Genomic DNA, 22,644 nt, shown 5'->3' on the forward strand with positions numbered 1-22,644 from the left:
AGCTGAAGTTTCCAGGAAAACAAACAAATTAAAAAACAACAAAACAAACCAACAAAACCCAATGAAAAAATTCCCCAAAAGCCCAGATTCAAAAGTCCTGATTTCAGGTCCAAAGAAGCTATTAGAGCATTGAACTAAATCTCAATATCTCCAAAAATGCTGGAGAGAGTCCCAGCACAGCACTTTAACTGCATTCTGCTGGAGGAAATTCAGCTGCATTTAAAGTTTTATGTCCAGCAAACAAGCCTCAAATACAGAGACAGGAGAATCAATATCCAGTTTAAGTGAAATATAAATCTGGGTTTCATCAGCATAATAGCAAAAGCCAAGCCCTATACTTATGAATAACTTGTCTCACAGGCAAGATATAAATTGTCAACAATTGAGAAGCTCAGAATACATCCCAGAGGACTGCTGCAAGTGACTTAAATGGAAGACAAATGCATGCATTGAAAAACTTCTCATGGTGAAATAAATGGCCACTGGTGAAGAAAACCAAAAATTATTTAGAGTTCCAATCAAAAGCTCAGCCTAGTTATGGAGCAGAACCAAGATAAAAAGCTACATCTTGAATACAGCACAATACAGCACAGGAATCTGATTAAGAGGTTTCTTTTTTTTTTATCTGTCACTGATAAGTCATTAAAAATGTTGGCTGAAAAAAGTCTCTGTGGTATCCACTTCCCAAAAAACAGCTTCTGACTGTGATAATTAAAAGTTAGCCCAGCTGAGAACATCCTATAGCCAATATCTACAACATCCAGCTTGGAGAGTTTTTCTTCATCTAAGAAAGATTCCTTACAAGTATGGTTTGGGTCTGCTACCAATGCTTACTGTCTACTCAGCCCCATCTGCACTTGCATTCACATTCCCCACAGATCCTGCCTAAAGCAGCAAGGAAATCTGGTCTAACAATAGTTCTGCTGACACAGGCTGTACAATCTCCATCCTTGCATCTGCAAGGATAGAGAACTTGATCCAAAACTCAGCTGGACACAGCCCTGAGAGCCTGGTCTATCTGGAGCTGCCTCAAGCAGGGAGTTAGGCTGGATGCCTTCTGGATGTTCCTTCCAAACTGCATGACTTGATGAGTCTATGACACGTGTGCATGCAGCAGCTGGATAGACTAATGCGATAAAGCAAATTTTTAGGTTTAATTTTTCATGGTTTCTGGGTACTCAAAAGGATAAAGCAATAGCAGTGGAGCAGAGCTACCAAAGAACCTGACCTATACAGTGTGCTCTCAATAAACCTGCAGATGACACCAAACTGGAGGGACCAGTTGATGTGCTGAAGGACAGATCTGCCAGTCAGGAGGCCCTAGAGAGTGGGAATTTCAGCAAGACAGATGCAAAGTCCTGCTTTTGGGGAGGAATAACTTCTTGCAGCATCACAGGGTCAGCATTACTGACCAACTAGGGAGTACCTCTGCTTGAAAGGACCTAAAGGTAGAAAGCTGAACATGAGACAACAGAGTAATCTGGCAGCAAAGATGGCCAGCATCCTGAGCTATTTCACAAGAGCACAGCTAGACAATTAAAGGAAGTGATTAACTACCTTTATTTAGTGTCTCTTTTGTTTTGGCCCCCAAATAACAGAAATATATTGATAAATGGGAGTGTGAGTTCAGTGGAAGGCAACCAAGGTAATCAGGGGGTTGGAAAAGTGCCTGTAAAGAGAAGCCATGGGACTTGTCTTGTTCAGCCTGGGCAAGAGATGGCTTTGAAGTTGATTTGCAGGCTTGATTGCAGTTGTCCTGCAGGCTAATGTGGGGGTGGAGCCTGCTTCTTTACTATGGTATGTGTTGGGAGGGGACAAGAGAAAATAGGTGTAAGTTCAAGCAAAAAAGGTTCAGACTGAACATAACAAAAAAACTTTTTTGCAATGAGGACAGTCAGGCAGTGGAGCAGACTGTAAGGTTACAATCTTCTCCCCAAAGGTTTTCAAGATGCAACTGGATAAAGCCCTGCAAAACCTCATCTGACCTCTTTACTGACCCTGCTTTGGGCAGAAAGTTGAGCTGGATGGCCTCCTGAGAGCCCTTCCAACCTGAATTATCTTGTGATCCTATAAAGCCAATGAACCTGTAAAAGAAAGATTGCTCCACCTTGCTGAAGAGGTGGAATGCACTGTTTCAGGTATATATTAAACAAAATGAGAACACCAACCATCAGCAGCAAATTCACTTTTAAACCAACAAAAAATTGTACTTGTCATTCTAATGACTAATTTAAAGAGAAAACAGTCCCTTTGGATGTAAACTGCTCTAAGATCTAAAATTAATCTAAGATCTAAATTAAAAATTAATTCATAGTAGATTGGGGAGGATGGAAAAAGAAAGAAAAAATAATGGGAAAACCCCTGCCTTTTAAGAACTAGAATTTCTCATAACAGAGACTTGCAGAGGCTCTGGAGGGTACACAAACATTTAACATATAAGATACATGGGCACCTACTGCTAAGGTAAACAAATGCTGAATGAATATATTGCTTGTATGGAATTATTTCCAGCTTCTCAATTCTTTAAAATACATTCACAATAATCATTTGGGTTCCACAATGCTATTAACATTAGAATTGAGATGTGTATGTTCATTGTAAGTGTAAAGTAAGGTTCTCAAAGTGCACTGAAATCCTAATCAGAGCTGCTAAATAGCTTCAATTCCCACCTGATATTCATACTCTGTGTAGGGCAGCAGCTTGTCATCTTCGAAGGAGGTTGAAGAACCATTGTAAACCAGCGAGAGGTCTAAATTTACGTGGGCTTGAGTTGTTCGCCTCCTGTAAAGTTCATAGTACAAAATCTTCCCGTTTGGCTGCTTGGGGCCGCTCCAGAGGATGGAAGCAGTGGACTGGAAGCCGTGGGCTGTTTGTATCTCAATGAGAGGGGCCGGCTGCGCTGCCGGCGGCGCCTCCAGCGTCCGCGCCGATGCCCACTCACTGGAGGCACAGCCCAGCTCCGTGCAGGCCTGGAGCTGCACTTCGTACCTTGGGGAGCACAGAGAGCAGCAAGGTGATTAAAACGCTGCAGATACAAATACAAACTGTGCGTGAGATCGGGCGGATCTCTTAATTTCTCCCGGTCTTTGGAATTTTTTATAGGCACGCAATTTGCATTAACACACGGGTTATGTGCTGTGCCTTGAGTGCAAAGAGGAAGAACACTGTCTGCTGGGTTTTAATTTGGGTGTGGTTTGGTTTTTTTCAGAGCAGTTAACATCTGCAGGAGTCAAGTGATCAAAATCGTTTTGATTTTGATGATATAAACCAAAATGATGATTCATTGTAAGAGATGATTTGGATGTCATTTGAGAACTCCAGAGCTCCTCTATTACTCTCTTTGGATTTAGATTAGTTATATGTAAATAGTAGACAAACTTATCAACCATGTAACACACACAAATTATGCCTACACAAATATATAAGGAAAGGTCAGGTAAATAATCAAGAATTAGTGGGGAAGATACTACTTCAGTATCAAGTGCATTTCTGTAGCAGAGTCTGGTATCCTTTCTTAAGTTTTAGCTTTCACTTAATCACAAATCACTTGTTTCCAGCTTGAGGGTTCAAACATGGTCCATTAATTTCAGCCCAGCTACCCTGTGAATGGTCTATGACCATGACTTTGGTCTCCCCACCCTGAATTTTATCAACTAAAGCCCTATTTATTCTCCATAGCAGACACCATGTGAATGATACACCAGTACATGATTGCAGGGTTTGGAGCCTATAGCAGAGTGCTGAATTATCCCTTCTATAAATTACCATCTAAGTGAACACTATGCACTTCATCAAGATGATATAAAGTTGGTGTTACTATAAATTCAAAAGGAAAAAAATCCTTGTTTTATTATTTACTTTTTAGCAAACAATCCCATGGGTCTGACTATCTATTTAAGCAAGATGTCTGAGCTGCCTGCCAGCCCACTGCACCACCCCACAACATTTATTCAACAATTGGGTTCTTCCAGACTTACCTGCTGTAGGGCTGTAGCTGTGCCACTATGTATGACCGTCTCAGAAAGGAAACATGAGATGCATCAAAGTCAAAAGTCTTCTTTCCTGTTTCACCAGGCTTGTGGAGAGAGATGGTGTAGTTTCTAATGTCACCATTTACTTTGATAGGAGGATCCCAGGCCACCAAAATCTCACTGGAAGACCATGCCTGCAGCCTAGGAGGCAACATCCCAGATGGAGCAGAGGGGTTGGTTTTTATCTGAGCGGAGGGACTGGTGACGCTGCCCTGGCTGTTATTTGCTGTGACAGTGTAGCTGTACTCCATGCCTGGCATCAGGGTGAAATCGAGATACCGAGTTTCCAGACCGGAGTAAACAAGCACACCATCCCTCCTCAGGTCGTAGCTCGTGATTTTGCCATTGGGCTTATCTGGGAGTTTCCATGTGATTTCAATGGACTCCGAGCCCATCACCAGCAGCCTGGGAGCTTCCATATTTAATGGTGGAGCCTCCATGGTCATTACAGACTGGGATGCGCTAGAGGTGCAGCCCCCAGCAGTACAGGCGACCAATGCAAAATCGTACTGCGTGTAAGGCTGCAGGTTAGAGACTAGCATTTGCAAACTGTTGCCAGGATAATACTCTTCATTGCCTAATTTCAATATGTACTTGGTGATATCTCCATTTTGCGTTTGGGGAGGTGCCCAGGATGCACTGATTTGAGTGGCACTGACAGCCTGCAGAGATGGGGGGTCCACCAAGGCAGGAGCTGCTTCCAGTGTCCGTATTGCAGCTGGCTCACTGGTGGAGCAGCCCCCCATGGTACAGGCAACCACTGCGTAGCTGTACACCGTGTAGGGCAGCAAGTCCTCATCCACATAGCTGAGAGTACCGGCGTCGAAGCTGAAAGGATAGAGAACATCATTCTTCAGCAGCCTGTATGACTGGAGAATGCCATTGGGCTGTGCTGGGGGCGTCCAGGATATGAGCACTTTATGGGGGTTGGCTGAGACCACGGATAAACTGGGGACAGCAAGACCTTTTGGGGCAGTTTGACTAGTCTCTGCCATTGTCCAGGAGCTGTCAGTGTAGCCTGCTGCATTCCAGGTGCGTATTTTATATTCATACCTTGTCCATGGCTGTAAACTTTTATCATTATAGGTGAATGTATTGCTTTCAGTGTTATATTCTGTGAAAACAATTTTCTCATCTTCTCTTGTTGCTCCGTGCCCTGCAACAGTCTCTTCTGTGTGTCTGTGAATAACTTCGTAGCGAATTATTTTTCCATTCGGATTAATTGGCTTCAACCATCTCAGTTCAACGTTGGTGGCATTCACTGCCTGGATTATGGGTGCCATCTGGGACACTGGGGGAGCTTCATCTGTCCAGACTGGCTGGGGTGGAGAGCGAGTGCAGCCTGCTGCATTGCACGCCTCCAGCACGAGCGTGTACAGGGTGTACGGCTCGAGGCGCCGGAAGAGGAACTGGCGAGATAAACCACTGTACTCCAGGTGGTCATCACTGAAAACATTGTAGGTCTGTGAATTAAGGAAGAAAAAGAAAGGCAGGCAGGCAGGCAGGGAAGGAAGGAAGGAAGGAAGGAAGGAAGGAAGGAAGGAAGGAAGGAAGGAAGGAAGGAAGGAAGGAAGGAAGGAAGGAAGGAAGGAAGGAAGGAAGGAAAACAAAACAATTTTTGTCAATAATCAGTAGATGAGACCCTTAATCTTTGCAATAGGGTAAGGACTATTAACCAATGATTCAGAAACTTATTCTTGCTGGTAACAATCACCTCACAAACAGATCATGGATACAAAAGGAATGTTTTGATCCAATTTTCATTATTTTTTTCATTTTGAATGCAGTAATAAATCACTTAGTGACAGTTTTCATTATATTTGATTGTTATCAAGTTTCATTGCAAGGCTCTCATGGGCCAGCAGAAAGCTTCTCACAGACTAGCTCTAAAGAATATCACTTAAGGGAAAAAACCTCCAAATAAACCCATCTAGTTGCAAACCTTGCAAGTAAAGGTTTACACTCAGTTGAAACCATTGAGCTAAAAGACATCCCAAATTTCAGAGCAACATTCTATTAAACCGAGGTTTTCAACAAACACATTTTGGTCATGCCCAATTTCATGATGAGTAAGATTACAAGTTTTCATGTGCAGCTTTCTATGCATTAGATGAACAATTTGGTTCAGTGTACATGAAAATTTATAGTCACAGAGTAGCACAAAAATGTTATTATTCATTTTAATATAATGACAAGCATAGAGAACTCACAGAGTGTCTTGGGCTTATATAGAACTTCCATATTTTTTTAAACTATAATGCATTAGATTGGGTCTTTTTCATCAAAAAAATGTTTTAATTTGATATTCAGCATTTCCCTTCTGTTTTTTAATCCAGTGAACTTTCTTTCAAGATGAATATTACCTTAATCATGCCATTGGGTTGGGAGGGCTCTGACCATTTTAGCAGCAGAGCCCTGCCATTTTCTTTCTTTTCCACAGTGAAGTTGCTCAGGCCACTGGGTGAAGCTTCCAAAGTGCGCACAGATGTCCAGGGGCTTGAAACCTGCCCGGCATTGTTTACAGCTACGACGTGAATATGATATGTTGTGAAAGGTTTCAATCCAAATAAATGAGCCTGATGCTTTGTTCCCTGAAGCAAGAATACAGATGTTTGAGTTAGTTAAAAAAGTAATCAGCATCTGTGGTTTATGTCACTTGGAAAATGAGGCCTCAGCTATGGGTCACTTCTGACTGCTTTGCAGAATACCCCATCTGGTTTCTAGGATTTTTTTTGGTGGTATTTTATGACTGAGCCTCAAAATGAAATTCTTACAGTTTAAAAAAATTATCTATGATTATGATGGAGCCCTTGTAATGAATTCTTTGGGAGTCCTCCACAGTCTGAATCTCAGCTAGGACACAACTTAGAGTTCATTCAGCATGTGTCTGAGCTTCTCAGTGAGGATGAAGCTTCCTGGAATTGGACTCAAGCATGTAGAAATCTGTGGTACATGAGTGATGCCTGCCTCCACAGAAATCTTGCACCTCTTGTGTGTACATGTGACATTTCATAGGCATGCTGTCCTGTTCTAGCTACTCAGGCCATGGTAATCTGGATAAACAATTTGTGAATCCCACTGGGCTCAGCCAGGGCTGCAAGGACTGGGGCTGACCTGCTGCCACACCAGAGCACAGCTCAGCAGAGGGGCATGGTGGGGATGCAGGCTGATGGACATCAGCCATGGCCAGGAGGGGCCACTGGCATCCCAGCTCACCCCAAAGAGCATCTGACACAGACTTGACACTGCTCGGGCAAGGAGAGCCGCAGCACAAAATCTGATCTAGGCAGGAAGGCAAAACAGCCGTGGAATTATTCTGAACAGTCACAAAAGGCACAGTGACCAACAAAGAACAGGAGTAACATGTTCCAGTAGGAGACTGTGCAGATGTGTCAGATCAGAGGAACAAAGAAAAAAGGAGTTCAGCTGATCACTGATATATTTAATCTCTTTTTTAGCTGTACTTTGGCATGAATTATATAGACCACAAGAAAGGGAGTGCAGGGATTCAGTTGCCTTCATGTGATAGAAAGAGCTGAAGTCAATTTCCCTGTGTCAGTAAGTCATATTAAGTTGCTAAATGCTAACATTTCCAATTGTTTAATATTTAAACATTTGTTAAGCTATCAGACTCAGAAACAAATTTTAAAGAAATATTAATTTCTTTTTTTTAAATATTAAAAGTTAGATCATAAATATTTAAATAGTTATTTCCTCAAAACAATGAGTTAGTCTTTTAGATAAATATAGCACAGCATTCGAATGACCATTATGAATATTAAATCTGAAGATGCCACAAGTACAGATTATAAACATACTTTTCTGATAAATGATTCCTTTTTTCTGTTAAACAGGGCAAACACTAGCAAGATTAATAATGCAAAAAAGTATAATTCTTTGTTAGGAATTCCCAGTCATCACTGCCAAAAAAGCATAAGCTGAAATGCAAATAGCAATCACCTCGAACAGATTATATATAAAAAAGCTCTGGCTGCTGTGGGACATTTAGAGATATCTTTTGTCATAAGAAACATGGAAAGCATGTGGGCTATAAAGCAAAAACATATGTATATTGTCAATAGCAGCACCTGTTCAATTACAGTTTATTTCGGTATGGAGAATTTCATTCAGCCCCTAGATGGCAATACTATCAAACACTTTTTGTAACATGAGTACTTAATGATTAACAATGTGCGTTCAGTCATCCAACAGACTCAAGGCAGCCATTAAAAAAATAACAAACCTGATTTCATTATAGATTCTTTTAATAAACATTTATGGCTTAGATCCTTGAAAGTGGAAGCGTTTAAACTGCCATAGCCAAAAAACCTATACAGCTGACTGCAAAATTATGAACTGCAGGTTAAAGAACCACGTTTAAATCGAGGCTCATGCTTAGCATAAAAATCTGGCATCAGAAATTATGTTGGCACAAAACATGATTAAAATTAGCTTTACAATTGGATGTAGTCTGTATTAATAGTTTTTATGAGGACAGTTATCTATTAGGTTTTCAAAACAGAACTTTTAAAAGCCTAAAATTTACATTCCATGGTTCGGGGGTGGGGATGGGAGGAAGGGAGCACACAGCATTAAATTACTGCCCCTGAACTGCTACACAGAGAGGCTCTCTGAAGGTACAAACACATTATTAAAAACATCAGACAAAAAGCAATTGCTCTGCTTTTTAATGAGCTGCATCATCGGGTGGGTTTTTGTGACAGCAATGCTACAAAACACTAGATTTCTATCTTTCAACAGAAAACTGGCATATTTTTCATCATTCTCTACCATTTTCCCACTAAACCCCAAGATTTAATTATTTACAATCCTCACTACACTTTGAAATGAAACAAGGGTGGAGGGATTTCCTTGCCTGCAGTTCATCATGTTCTCTGGAGACTGCTAAACCATTCCTTCCAGGGATGACTTTTATCCCTGGCTCCTACAGATACTTCTTGAAGAGCAAACGGTTTACATGTATTTTTGTTTTGTTTGGTTTTGAAGTAAGCTCAGGGGACATACTCCCAGAATACAGAGCCACACTTTCTCCCCCTGCCCTGCTGCCATTGCCAGCCATGAATTTGCTCAGCTCAAAGGCTGATGCTGAAAAGAGTATGGATGGCAGACTCAGTGATTCATTTCAAGAATCACTTTATGTCCTCCCATGACATTTTCAGCCTAGAAATACTGTCCTACTGGAATGGTCAAATATAAATTGTAAAATATACCTTGCACTGATAGCACTGTAACTTTGGTTTCAGTGGGCAACAACACAACCTTAAATAGGCACATGAACAAAATCATTGTCTGGAATATTCTCCCAGTCTTCCTCTGCAAAGGCATAAACTTATATTTCCCATGTTTACACATGCTAACAGTCCAGATTTCATTCACCATTAAAAGAAAGCCAACAAAATAAAATTTTAATGTGAACATTAAGATGTTCGTAGAACGGCTGGCCATGAAATCCAATGGACTTCAAGCCCATGCCCTCCTTTCTCTGTCCCCAACTGTGAAGCATTCACGCTCCATCAGTCATTAAATTAAGAATATTCCAGCAAACATTTAAGTGTGTACAGTCTTACATTCCTTCTCTGTGGCCTTTTAATTCTTTCCTTGTAAACACTACAGAAATGGACACCTGACAGAGGAGGGGGGTTGTGACAAGCCACTGTGACCTGATCACTCCCTGCAGCCCAGAGCCCAGCCTTTGGCACAGCCCTTGCTTTTGGTAGCCTGGTCTGCTCCCCTGGTACAGCTCTAGCAGCATCACCACTACTCCAGGCAGGACCTTTGTTTTTGCTCTGTAAAGTCCTTCACATGCTGCCAGTAGCAGCACAAGCTGTTAACAGCAACAAATACACTCCTCCATTAATTCCACTCTTCTCACTGTAAATTAGGATAAAAGTTATTTAAAATAAAACCTTGTTTTAACACATTTTTCCAAACATAAAATGAGAGAACATGAATCATGAATAATGCATTCGTCAAGATTTGCTTCAGATTGCCTTTTTTGTTTGTTTATTTTTTAATTCATGAACACAGAAGTCACTTAATGTCTGGAAACAAATTAGCATAGTCTTTCATGTCGTTCAAAGGCAGTGGCATCCATAATGCAAGGTGCCTGCCTTCCTCGCTACCTCTTGGTCCTCCTCCCAGGCACGGGCAAGGCTGTGCAGCCTTCAAGGCTCTGATGATTTTACACTGCCTACTGTGATTGCTTTTGACTACTTGAAGTGCCCCTAAGGTGGCAACAGGGTCAAGAGGTCTTTGTAGGTTGAAAATGATCAAAAATTAGCATTGATCTGTAGCTGTCAATAATACTCTGCACGGGTGGACTCCCTGCACAAATGTTTAAACTGCATACAACTACACAACCTAGTCATCTTTGAATCTCTCGATCTGATGAAGTAGCACTTCCAGGGGTGTCACTCTGGGCTTTTCCTCTTCTTTCAAGGCAGGCCACCTTACCCAGTTGCCTAGGTCTCAGGGAATGAGTTCAAGCTGTGACAGACACATCAGAAGATCTTTGAATCACTGAAGAGCTGCCCAACAGGCAGTTTGAGTATCTGTCCCTTCTTCTGGGGTAATCATCAAAGCTCAGCAAGTCATCACCAGTCATGTTAAGGTTATGCTCTGGTTTCTTCTCCCTCCCTATCTTCTCTTGGTACCATAATCTCTGCTTGGCAGGTATCTTGAACAGCTGAATAAAAAGCTAGCCCATTCTTTCTGTAGCCTCTAACTAAACGCAGTGGCATTGCGCATGGCATTCAGACACTATCACACTGCTCACTGTAGTAGTGGCACAGGGATCCAAGCCAGCTCTTTCATAACCCATGGACATAAACAATGGGAAGGCAGTTCAGTAGAACATCCCCTTGTCTAGAGGCAGAGTGGGGAACTCTCCCTGAGCAAGGGACGAGAAAGCTATGGTCTCCTGACAGCCATTACATCAATCCAACCATTGTCTGACTAAAATTTCCAAATTCTCCATCAAGGAAGTCAAATAGATTCTTCCACATGTGACAGAAGCAAGGGGGAATGCTTGGGAGTTTATAAAGATACTCAGTTCATCCTCACCTTTGTTATTATTGTCTTATCCAGCTCCCTGTCTAATCCAGACTCTTTGCCATTTTCTGCAAAGCACTGGGAGCACTTCTACCTTGACTCTGATGTTCACTCTTATTTCCCAGACAATTCTTAGCCCCTGCCTTCACTCTAAACATTGCACTGAGCTCATATTCACATGCAAACACTAACTTGTCCTTTGGGCTGCCTTCCTCCTCAGGCTTATATCATGCACGCTGTGTCTTTTCCATTTAAAAAATCTACTCTATTCCTAAAGCCTTATGCTCAGATTCACAAGGATATAACTTATGGATACACAGGTAATCTATGAGTCTATTCCTGTAGCAGTGCGGACTGGAATATAAATTATTCCCATGGTAGTAGTGAAAAATCTTAAAGGTTGGTCAAACAGAAACCAACATGTTATTTATTTAACCAGAAATTATCTTGCCTACAGGTAACCAGAATTTCCATTTTTACAAGAAATTGATGTTGCACTAGTTATTTTCATTCCAATTTGTATAAAAATAATTTTAGAATTTTCATTAAATTTTTTTTGTAAATTTCACTCTTCAAATTTTACATTTTAAGAACTTTGCATCTCATTTCAGAATCTTAAAATTGCCTTTCAACATATATATTTAATTTTAATTAATGACTTGATTATTTGATATGACCCAACAGGCTTTAAATAGCAGCAAAATGTACACAGGTAATAATTCTTATGGCAAATAAAAACCCAAAGAATAAAACTAGACAAATATTTAAATAAAATTTTTAAGTTCGTAAATCCAGATAGTCCCTTATTAAACCTGAAATAATTTTAAAACATTTCTGCCGAGGGCATGTTCATCTAAATTGTCTTTTGTTGGGATGAAAGGACATTCTTCCTTTCCCAGCCCTGAGATGGATCAATGCAGTCTTTTCTTCTACAGTGGCTAGGACATGACATTCAAAAATTCATTATACTTGAATCTGCTTTTCTATAAATAAATATAGTAAATTTTAGTTTAAAAATGGATTAGAATAAATTCAGCCCACAAAGTAAAGCACATAAAATGGCTTCTTATTAAAACATAAACATTGATTACATGATCATAACAATATTCCTTCCTTGAGATTCCTGGCAAAATGCTTTCTTTTTTTTTCAACTTTAAGAATATTCTTGTACCTTATTTTTGATACAAACTGTAGTTTTGCCATCAACACCAGAGAACACAACTTTTCTCTCCTCTGTGACCCAATGTTCTCATGCTTTCCTAACAGCACCATTCTGGCAGCATTGTTAATAAAAACCCTAATCTGCACACCCTGTTTCACTTGCCATATAACTGAATCATTTCCTGTGCCAACTGTCCTACATGGGCTTGTGGATTGTACCAGGAAGAAACCTTTAAAAACAGCAGGTTTTTTTTTAATCTAAATTCAAAATAACCTGCAAGTAACAACAATTAATACCTGATAGAAAATTACTACATTGCAATTAATTTTCCTCCTTCCTGGCAGGGCATGTGGATTGCATGTAGCTGAATCTGCCTGGTGGAGTTGTTGCCTCTTTTCACAGTAGACAGTTTTCTTTCCTGGCACACCTGGGACCTGCTGCAGTCTCACCAGGCATCTGAATCCCCAGCTCTGACTTGAAAGCAAAGCAACACAAAGAAAACTAGGATGCATTGCACATTAAAATGAAATCAAATAAAATCAAGTTGGCCTTTGGGTAGCAGTACACTTTTAAAACACCAATGATGTTGTACTTTTGATGGTAAAACCTTAAAAAAACCTCTTTGGGCAAAGTCAACATTGCTATTTTAGTGAGATCCTCTCCTCTCCTCCTCTCCTCTCCTCTCCTCCTCTCCTCCTCTCCTCCTCTCCTCCTCTCCTCCTCTCCTCCTCTCCTCTCCTCTCCTCTCCTCTCCTCTCCTCTCCTCTCCTCTCCTCTCCTCTCCTCTCCTCTCCTCTCCTCTCCTCTCCTCTCCTCTCCTCTCCTCTCCTCTCCTCTCCTCTCCTCTCCTCTCCTCTCCTCTCCTCTCCTCTCCTCTCCTCTCCTCTCCTCTCCTCTCCTCCATAATTATTTCTTTAAAATTCATCAAATATCACCGAATGGCACCTTCTCAAAAATTTATTTCCATCTGTATTTGTCTAATTTCTACTAAGAAATATTGAAACCCCAAAAAAGATTTCTTTCTGCATGACTAAATAAATCAAATAAACCAAAATATCAATGACATGACATTCCACTATAGGCACCATCTAGAGGACAATGTCAACATGTTTTCCTAACATTAATATTTTATCTCTAACAACACTCACAAGACCTACTGTATAATAAACCAGTTTTTCACCTTATTTTTCCCCCCATATTTTTCCACTTTAAACCATGTTTATTACTCCTCACAGCTAGAAAGTGAGGTAGAAGGAAAGAAGCAGCTCTTTTTATAAACTGGATAGATGATGGGACAGTTTCCCATAAACTTTGGGTTTACTCAGTTCAAAGCTGACATCACTATTTATCCCAAATGGTACTTTTGCATTCAATAATCATGTTGAACATGAACAACTAGACTAAGTTTCTCTTCAAAACAGGACAGGCTATATCTCAAAGAAAAAAAATAGTACTATCTGAGACAAAATGGAGCATAACATAAGATACTTGAATCACAACAAAAACCAGTTCTGTGTCCCCCTTGGGAAAATGTGCATATCTTGTATGTCCTGATCTTTAGCTGAGTGGGGTGTGCTTTGTGGAGAGCTGGTGGGATTGAGAGAGGAGAGAGCAGCTTCATCAGCAAAGACTTCATGGTATGTAAAGTGCAGCACGATATTAAAGCAATGTCAAACCCTACAGAAATGAGCTGGGAGATTTGTGTGCCATTCCAAACTCACCCACCACGTAATGGGGAATCTGCATCAACACATCAGGCAGTGCAGAACTTGCAATTTGCCTTGGTCACAAGGGGAACAGGAATGAAGCATCTTTCAGGTGGAGCTTTATAATCTGGGGCAGAAACACATCTTCAGGGAAGGTAAAAAGCAGGGAAGTCAAGCACACAAGGCCTGGTTGGAGTTTGTGCCTCTTCATTACTAGGTGCACTCATCCAGCTGAACTCCAAGATTATGTTTAACATAAGTACCACATGCAGTGCTCCTGACAAGCAATGACTTTCCATCCACTGTTTGTTAACATTTAGGAGTGGGGTTTCTCTCATGGATTTAATCCATAGTCTGTAGATATGGCAAGACAAAAACACAACCCACTGCTGCTGTCAAACAGCAGCTAGAGCCTAAGGGCTCAAACCTGCAAATGGTAGGGGGTACATCCTTAATATGGAGCATTAGGGGGTTAATGTTATATTTTTTCCTAATGCCATAAACCGTATTTTCCATTTGATATTTTGGCTGATGGCCAGAATCAGAACAAACAAAATCTGGACTGCCACATCAGTCTTCTTAGTCTCCCTCTTTTTTTTTTTTGCCTAATACTGTCCAGAGTGGTAGGAGCTTTATAAAACTATATAATGAAACCATGAATGTTTTTGTTATCCATAAAAATGGGTAATTTATGTCCATGAACTTCCCAACTCAAGGTATCTTATGGCACACAGTTTTACTTTGTTGCAGAAAGAATGTGCTTTTCTCATGACCAAATATCTTGGCTTTTGGTTTCATCTGAAGTTTTGTTTTACATGAATTCACATTGCCCCTATGACATTTTTGACTTCAAATATGTGGACCATGAGAGACCTTCTTCATCTCCTTCCAAATAGCATCATGTATGATAATGTGAGGAAAAGTAGCTCCGAACACTGTAAAACCTTTTCCACCTGATCTTAAAATTACTTGGTTGCAGTATCTCAAAATTTCTCTTTCCTGTAAAATTTGAAAAAGAGACTTTGGCTGTAGTTTTGGTGAATTGAAGACAGACAGGAAAGACTCCTTGGTTTTCCTCTATGAAAGCAATTACTTTCAGTTTATGCCTTTACACAAACAGCCATAACAGGGAAAGAGAAAGGTAAAGAGAAAAAAAGAGTTTGAAGAAAATCTTTAAGGGGAGTTGTACAAGGGCAGTTTGAATTTTAACACAGATTGCAGGTGAACTCTCACATCAGTTTCCTTGAAAATGCCACTGAATGTCAGTTGTGCTCCATAAAATCAGGACTTTGCAGTTATATATGACTTTTCATCATAGGATCTCACATCATGTTACAAACATTAATTAATTAAGTCTCAGGATATTCCCCTGTGTTCCTGTGTGCAGCTTCAGGAAACTATAGTTATTGGTTTAGATCCCATTTTACTCAGGTACAATAGATGTGTCATATTATTGTTAAATGCAAGCTTAGTTTATTCCCTTTTCTCAATCATTCTGAGTCCTTGTCTCTCTCACCCAATACATGCAAAAAAAAGAGCAGTTCTAACTGCTGCTAAGTAGAGAAAGATAGCACAGCCTCCAGGCAATTCACAGCTTTAAATCCCTGCTTTCTGCCAACACAATGGGAAATAAAAGCAGCATTTTAAAGGAGACTAAAAGGTTTTTACTTCCTATTTTTTATTCCTTTTTCTCTGCCCTGTACTGAGCAGTCTTAGCTCTTGATTCAAACTTTGCCTGCTATGTATGTAATCACTTCTGAGAGACATTAAAAGGTAAGCACAAACAATTTACTTGGAGCTACATAATAAAGGCCAAAGTTTAGTCTGAGGTGTGTGACTGAACTTAAAAAGTCACTCTTAAAATGAACTGGGTATTTTAAAAAAATGAAGGGCCAAAAAGTACAAACTCCAATCTCTCAAAAGGCTTTTTTTCTTCACCAGGTTTTCCATTCCTTTCCTCAATGCTTTACACTTCCTACATGGACATATCTGCTCTCCAAGCAGAGACTGGCTGAAAGTAAAGGGAAGTGTGCAGGCAGCCATTTGGGAAAGGTGCAGTCCAATTATGTCAGTATAAGCCAGGAAAAAGGGATTTGCTCTGCACCTTTTTGTACACAGCAGGCACCAGCAGAAGGCCAGAAGCACACAGTGTTTATGCAGGGAGGGATGACTTCTCTCTTTTCTGTGCCTGGAGGAAAGCTCAACCTATTTTCTGAATATTAGCAGCGGATATTGATCAAACACACATTTAGGTGCACACTCAGAGACATATTCCTCAGCAAAGCACAGCTTCCCATCAAAATACTGAGAGGTTGAGCAGAGATCTGAGACTTTACTTCCAGATCTTTCTGGGATGTTCCCCTGGTTTTGGAGTAGGGATTGCTACAGGGGATCCCTGCCCCCAGTAGTTGTATGAGCTACTGGAGAGCCTCAATGAGTAGCCTGAAAAGCTCCCATGGTAAAAAGAATGGTAAAAAGGAACACAGATCTTGTATTCCCACTCCAGCTACCATGGACTGCCCTGTTGATGAAAATAAGAATGTCCAATAAAGAACAAGTTCTGTATTTCCATGTCCCTTAGCAGCTGTGCCTTGCCATATGAAAGCTCAGAATCAACTCCACACTGAGGAGAGGCTTGAAAAGAAGACAAGAATAAAGAGTGGTAATGGAGTTTGGTAGAGTAACTGGAAGAGAAATCTGCTTTCAGGTTTAAAGTCTTGAACCCAAGTAAGCCAAAATGAAAGTTCCTGGATGAACATCCAGATCCTCCTAGGATCACATGGGTACAATTCCCTCTACTTTCAGCTTACAGGGCACACTGTTGGAAAGAAACTCACCTTGACACAGCATATGAAGCTGTGTCTGCAGACTGCCCATTCCCATTTTCTGTGCTGTCAGGTGAACACTGAATTCATATACATACACAGAACAGCAGACAGCCATGTCTGCTGCAGTGGGAGCAAGGAAAGCAGCTAGCTAAGCTTCACTTTGAAACACTAATGCCTAAATAAAACAGAGACTTTCATCATGTCCTCTCATAAGTCCCTACTTGTGTGGGTTGGGCTTCTCTGTGCAAAGCTCCTGCCAAAAGAGAAGAGTCTGAGCTGCTTGTGGCTTCCACCAGCCAGATGGATTAGTTAGGGAAGAGATGAAATATGTAAATACTGAAATATTACTTGAAAACTGAAGCATAACAAGTTTAGTTTGGATTCTGTATTTTCCTTGCATATTTAAGTTACTTGAGGAATTAAAATTGATCACGTAAGCTTAGTAAAGAACATACTGTGCTGATTTCTGAATTGAAAATGTCTTTTCAGCCCATTATCGACTCCAGCATATTAAGTTGTAAATCCACCAGTTTCACTGTCTCATCTATTGATTAGCTGCATGTATGTATGTTATAAATGAGCAATCCAAAGAGAAATTACTACAATTTAGTCTTTTTGGGACAGACTTGCAAATGTATTTAAGTGCCCAAATATGAGGATAGGCACTCTGGGAAAGAGCCACAATGTTCTCCTACATTCTGACCCAAACCTTGTGTAGCTACTGTCCTCAATTCCTCCCTACACTCTGCACAGAAGAAAGGAAGCCTCTCCAAAGGGAAAGTCTGATGTTTAAGTTTAACCTGTGTTTTGAATGGCCTGTTGGAGAAGCCACACTCTCTCTCAAGACAGATTAGACAGACTAGCCTACATGTGCCATCCAAAGTGTACAGAATTCACATCTGTTATTTTTTTTTATTAAATTCACTTAAGATTCAAAGAGAAATAAAGGCAGTTACAGCATTTTCAATCAGCACACAGCAACAGACCCTACAGGTCTGCTCTTTCTTGTCTCTTAAAACACAACACGAAACCATTCACAGCTTCAGAAGTTGAACTGCAGCAGTTTCAAAAGACTTTTAAATCAATGTAAGCTTCCATTTGCCTTTTCAAGGATGCTGGATCAGGGTCTTCATAAGCAGAAGAACAAAACTACATGGTGAATGTAGAGGGCATCCAACCAGAACAGGGATTTGCTTTAGTTAATCGGAAGCAAATGATTATTTAGTTAATACTGAAGCAAATGTCTTCCTGATTTCCATGTACAGGCCAGCATGTTGGACATGATCTTCAGTATGAGATCATGTTAGTCGAGAACAAAGTGTTACTCAAGTGGTTTAAAATTGCCATTAATACCCTCAAACCAAATATCAATATAGTGGTTTCTTTAAAAAGGAAGTCAAGCTGTTGTGATGCTTCTATGCAGGACCAGAAAAAAGAGAAAAACTGCAGCATGATAAAGATCTATTGCAAATTTTTGTCTCAAAAATATCTTATTTTAAAAGTCACATGTTCTCAACTCTGTTTTTGCTCAAAGGCAGTACCGTATTTGACATCAGGGCAACTAGAACTCAAACTATTTTTTTACCTGGTGGAAAAATGTGATGTTTTCTTTCCCATTTGCTCTCAGGGTCTCTATTCAGTCTTTTTAGACCTGGTGACTTCCCAGTAACATTAAGCACAGCACTTAAATATGTCACTGTCTTAAGCTACAACTATAGTATAAATCTCATGATCTATTGGTACATCATGGGTCTAGTATTTCTAGCACAGACTAGTATTAGAGAAAATCTAAATTATCATCTGTCTTGAACCCCTGAAGAGAAAACAATAAAAAATAATTTTATTATACCATAATGACAAGAATAATACTTCATCTGGGAGAAGATGTCTTCTGACTTCTCATTAATTCCTTTTTAAAGCCTGTTGAAATATAAGAGCTCTGCAAAGTTTCATTCATTTTGTTTGTGCAGTGTAAAGTTTTCTTTATAGCGAAAATACAGAAAATTTATCACTGCAAGGAGTCTACTTCCCTCACTCTCTTGCAATATTAAAGGTGCATTTGCAATTCTGATCTTATGGGACAATGGTAAACTTGGTGTCTTTTTTTTGCAGCCACTAGAGTAGCATCTCCACACTGAAAGGAATATTTGTCTCACACTAGGAACTCTGTTCTGGATTGGAAAAAATAAATGGATGCATTCAAACCTGAAGGAAATGGACTTAGAAAAATACTTGGAGCAAAATTCAGAACCAAAACAAGTAATGATTTGTGCTATGCCCCAGTACATTAACTAGATCCTGGGACCTCTGTACATCTTCCCATTGTGAATACACTATTCCTCAGTGTCCTTTTGGCTCACAGACAATACACTCCAGGGGTCTCACTGGGGTGGATCAAACCCCAGCAGCCACATCATCTCCACCTTAGAGTGGTGTGGGCAAAGAACTGTTTAGAAGACAAATATGCTACCATAAAAGAGGAAGATGGAACAGCCATAGATTAGTTCAAAGAAGGCAGCCACAACTGCAAAGCCAAAGAGCTTGAGGATGTTGTACTGCAGGTCCAGCTGCTGCTCTTGGGCCAGCCATAGGATGCCTTAAGTGAACATCTACGTGACTGTCTCCCAAAGCTTTGCCTGTGTAGCCACACAGCCCCCATTAATACCAGACCTTTAAAGAACATTACCTGACTGAAGCAGAGTCCTGCCTGTTGTAAAGACTGCAGGACCCACAGAGTATCTGGAAACAGAAACAAGTTCCTAACAAAAATCTGAAAAACACAGAAGTTATTTTCTACTAGGCCCTCAGGATGGAAATTCCTGCTTCCTGTATCATCATGGCCTCAAACTGTGCTCTTAGGAAGGAAGGCTGGTGAAGGGAAAAGAAGGGAGGAAGGAACAGTTTCCACAGTTTGGGTTGTAGGAGTAGAGCAGCCTAAAGGTGCCAGAGGTGTAACAGGTGATATTTGATATGCTAAAAGATGCAACATGGCACCTACTAATATGGTGAGAAACATTTCCCTGAATCCACCAGCAACTTTGGCAGCAAGCCCTCCACTTCATGGGTAGAAACCTGCTTTCCATGCTCATAGTTTTTCTTGGCACTCATAAAGCAGTTCAACAAGCATATCCTTTCCAAATCATCTGGCCTGTCAGATGCTGATGGAGGGACATCTGTACCAATCTCACTCTTTCTTTAAAAACCAAAGAGATTTTCTTTAAAGAATGCTAAAGACACAGACTTGAGTATACAATAAAGTTTTTGCAGTTAAACAATAAAATCCATCTGTCACAGGTCCTTGTGAGTGGAGTATTAATACACTTGGATGCTCCAGATCCTATTTGTCATGCATTCCTGTAGCTTTGGCCAGATAAAAAGTTCAAGGTGCTAAGAGAAATATTTGTGGTTTATGAGGGGATAAACTCATAAATCGGACTTTGTTTCCTCCTAATGGCGATTATATATGTAAACTACTCCCCCACATTGCAGATAAGTTTTCAGACTACCATCCTCACAAGAGTCTACTATTTTTTGCCTTCTGTTTCTTTGGAAACCAACCAACCAACCAACCAACCACAAATTACTTGTGTTTGGATGTTTTCATTCGTGATTGTACTGGTACTGAGAAGCAAGAAGGACAAATATAAAGACTGTTGTGAATTTTATTGAATCTGATAAACTGTCTGGTTTGGCCTCAATTTAAATTTGTCAAGACTAAAAGTCCCCTGTCATCTTTTCCCTGCTCCACACACAAATGAGATCTTCACACAACTCAGAAACTGTGCTAGGTCTGAAGACAAATACCAGAGCTGCCTGTCAGCTCCTTCAGCAGCCAGACAGCCAGACAGCCAACTCACAATCTCCCTTCCCTCGTCTCTCTGACATTGCTCAGTTGTGCTTTCTATGTTGTCAAAATGCATTTTGACTGGCCTGAAGATCCGGTAGGAACTGGGTGCCCTTGCAAGGGTGCAGAAGTTCCTGCCCTCCAAGGGGCATGGGAGGGGGGAGCAGCATCTCTGCTGGCACAGCAGACCCAGAGTGATGAGAGCAAAGGGAGGCAGGGGTAGCAGCAGCGGGGCTTGGGACTCCCTGGTTTCCAGCACCCCCTGGGGAACAGAGAGCCACAAGTGCACATTCCCTGAACCACTGATGTGCACCCAGGCAGCCTCATCCCAAGCAGGGAACACGGCTGTGCTAGGCGGATTTACCAAAAGGGCTGGCATGTATGAACTATAATATCTGCACATGATTTAAAGCAGGAGGGGTCAAACTCAATACTCCAAACAGCATGCATTATAAACTTCTGTGATTTTTCCTCTTTGAATTGCCATCTCAGAGTTCTCCCTCTACAAACTTAATAGCTATATGGCTGTTTTTGAAATGAAATCATATTGGCTAATTATTCAATTTATATATTTACTATTTAATTCCCACCATGTATGACGAATCATCAGAATCAGGCAGCAATGCACCTGCTGACTGGATAACTACTTTCATTTTGGTTTTTGTTTTTCAGCTATTTTTAATAAACTAATGTTTAAGACTGCCAACTCTGTTAATAAAATCTCACAGAGCTTTTGAGCTTTGAAACCATTTTAATACACTTTCCCAACAATCTGAAGAACAACAGAAAGTCCCATTATAATCGAAAAGAATAGAAAAAATGCTGCACTTTGAAATGAGAGCCACATTTTGGATTTCTTTTTCATACCCAGTTAACTTTATATACAGCCACAGTATAATGTGATAGTAAATTTATACCCCTCCATTGTCACCTGTTCAAAATGCATTGGAATATTCAGGGTTTTTTTTCTGTTTCTAAAGTCTCCATCACAGCCTGTGCGAGAACTGGAATAAATAAGCAGCTACATTTTCCCATACTGGAAAAGTTCCAGAAGGGAAAGGGCTCTTGACAAAGCTAAAGGAGTTTTCAAGACACTTTCTATTTCCATACTCGTTCTTTTGTATGCTAGGTTGCCTGCCATTATGTTTATGTAATTCTGACAGTGTTCTTAATGACACACTAACAGATTGTAAAACACGCTGCTGGCATTTACTTGTTTTTTATATTTTTAAAACAATGTCCTTCATGTAACAGTAGTTAAGCGCGGCAGAAGGACATCATTAGAGCCATGGTTAAACTGTAATTTACACCATTAGGAAGGCAGGAGCAATTTTTATTGCCTGGCAATTTTCTTGCTGAAATATTTGGACCATATGGCTCAATTTGTGTAATAACCTTAATTTCAGCACCCTTCAGGTCTGCCTCCATCTCCTACGGAATGGTAAAATGCGGTTTAGCAGAAAAGGCAACTGTCTATACTTAGAGAGTTGAGATTAATAACATGTCACGTCCTGTTTTTGGTGAAGGAATTCGAACAGCAGCCAGATGGTATCTCTACAAATAACTGTCAGGGGTCTTGATCTAATCAATACAATGTATTAATACATCTCCCTTCGCTGCTTCTCGAGGGGCTAGCGTGCAACATCTGGAAAGATTGGGGGGACCGCCAAGTAGAAAGCTGATCCTTTTCAGAATCAAACTGAGCCCAATTAATTTTTCATGTATACTTGATAACTGTTTCATAATGAGCTATGCGTCTTGACGGAGTTAGGGTTGGCGGCACGAGCGGCTTGTGCTTCCTATCCCCATTCAGTCCACTTACAGAAACCAACCCATTAATCAAACTATCTGGCATAAAACTGAAATCTCAGCTCAGTAAGAGATCAATAACCATCCTTAAAAAAAATCCCTACAACTAGAGCAACAACAAAGACCCCACCACAGAAAAGGGTTTAGTGGGCAAAAGTATCCAGGCATGACATTAGTAATTACTTTAAGAAAA

The 22,644-nt window shown here is 40.5% G+C and overlaps 1 protein-coding gene across 10 annotated transcripts in view; it reads right to left on the reverse strand.

Moving 5' to 3' along the window:
• The window catches only part of USH2A (usherin), a 373,658-nt gene that overhangs the window by 26,118 nt on the left and 324,896 nt on the right, over positions 1 to 22,644 (reverse strand). For all 10 annotated transcript variants that reach the window (XR_013181496.1, XM_077175908.1, XM_077175909.1 and 7 more), the window contains 3 exons: positions 6,395 to 6,622; positions 3,978 to 5,494; positions 2,670 to 2,988 (listed from right to left, as the gene is read on the reverse strand). Coding sequence is in view for 9 of the 10 variants with exons in the window: in XM_077175908.1 (XP_077032023.1) it covers positions 2,670 to 2,988; positions 3,978 to 5,494; positions 6,395 to 6,622 (2,064 nt within the window). In the remaining variant the exon portion in view is untranslated. The remainder of the gene's footprint in view (positions 1 to 2,669; positions 2,989 to 3,977; positions 5,495 to 6,394; positions 6,623 to 22,644) is intronic.

This window comes from Agelaius phoeniceus, chromosome 3 (assembly GCF_051311805.1).
Source record: "Agelaius phoeniceus isolate bAgePho1 chromosome 3, bAgePho1.hap1, whole genome shotgun sequence".
Taxonomy (NCBI): Eukaryota; Metazoa; Chordata; class Aves; order Passeriformes; family Icteridae; genus Agelaius; species Agelaius phoeniceus.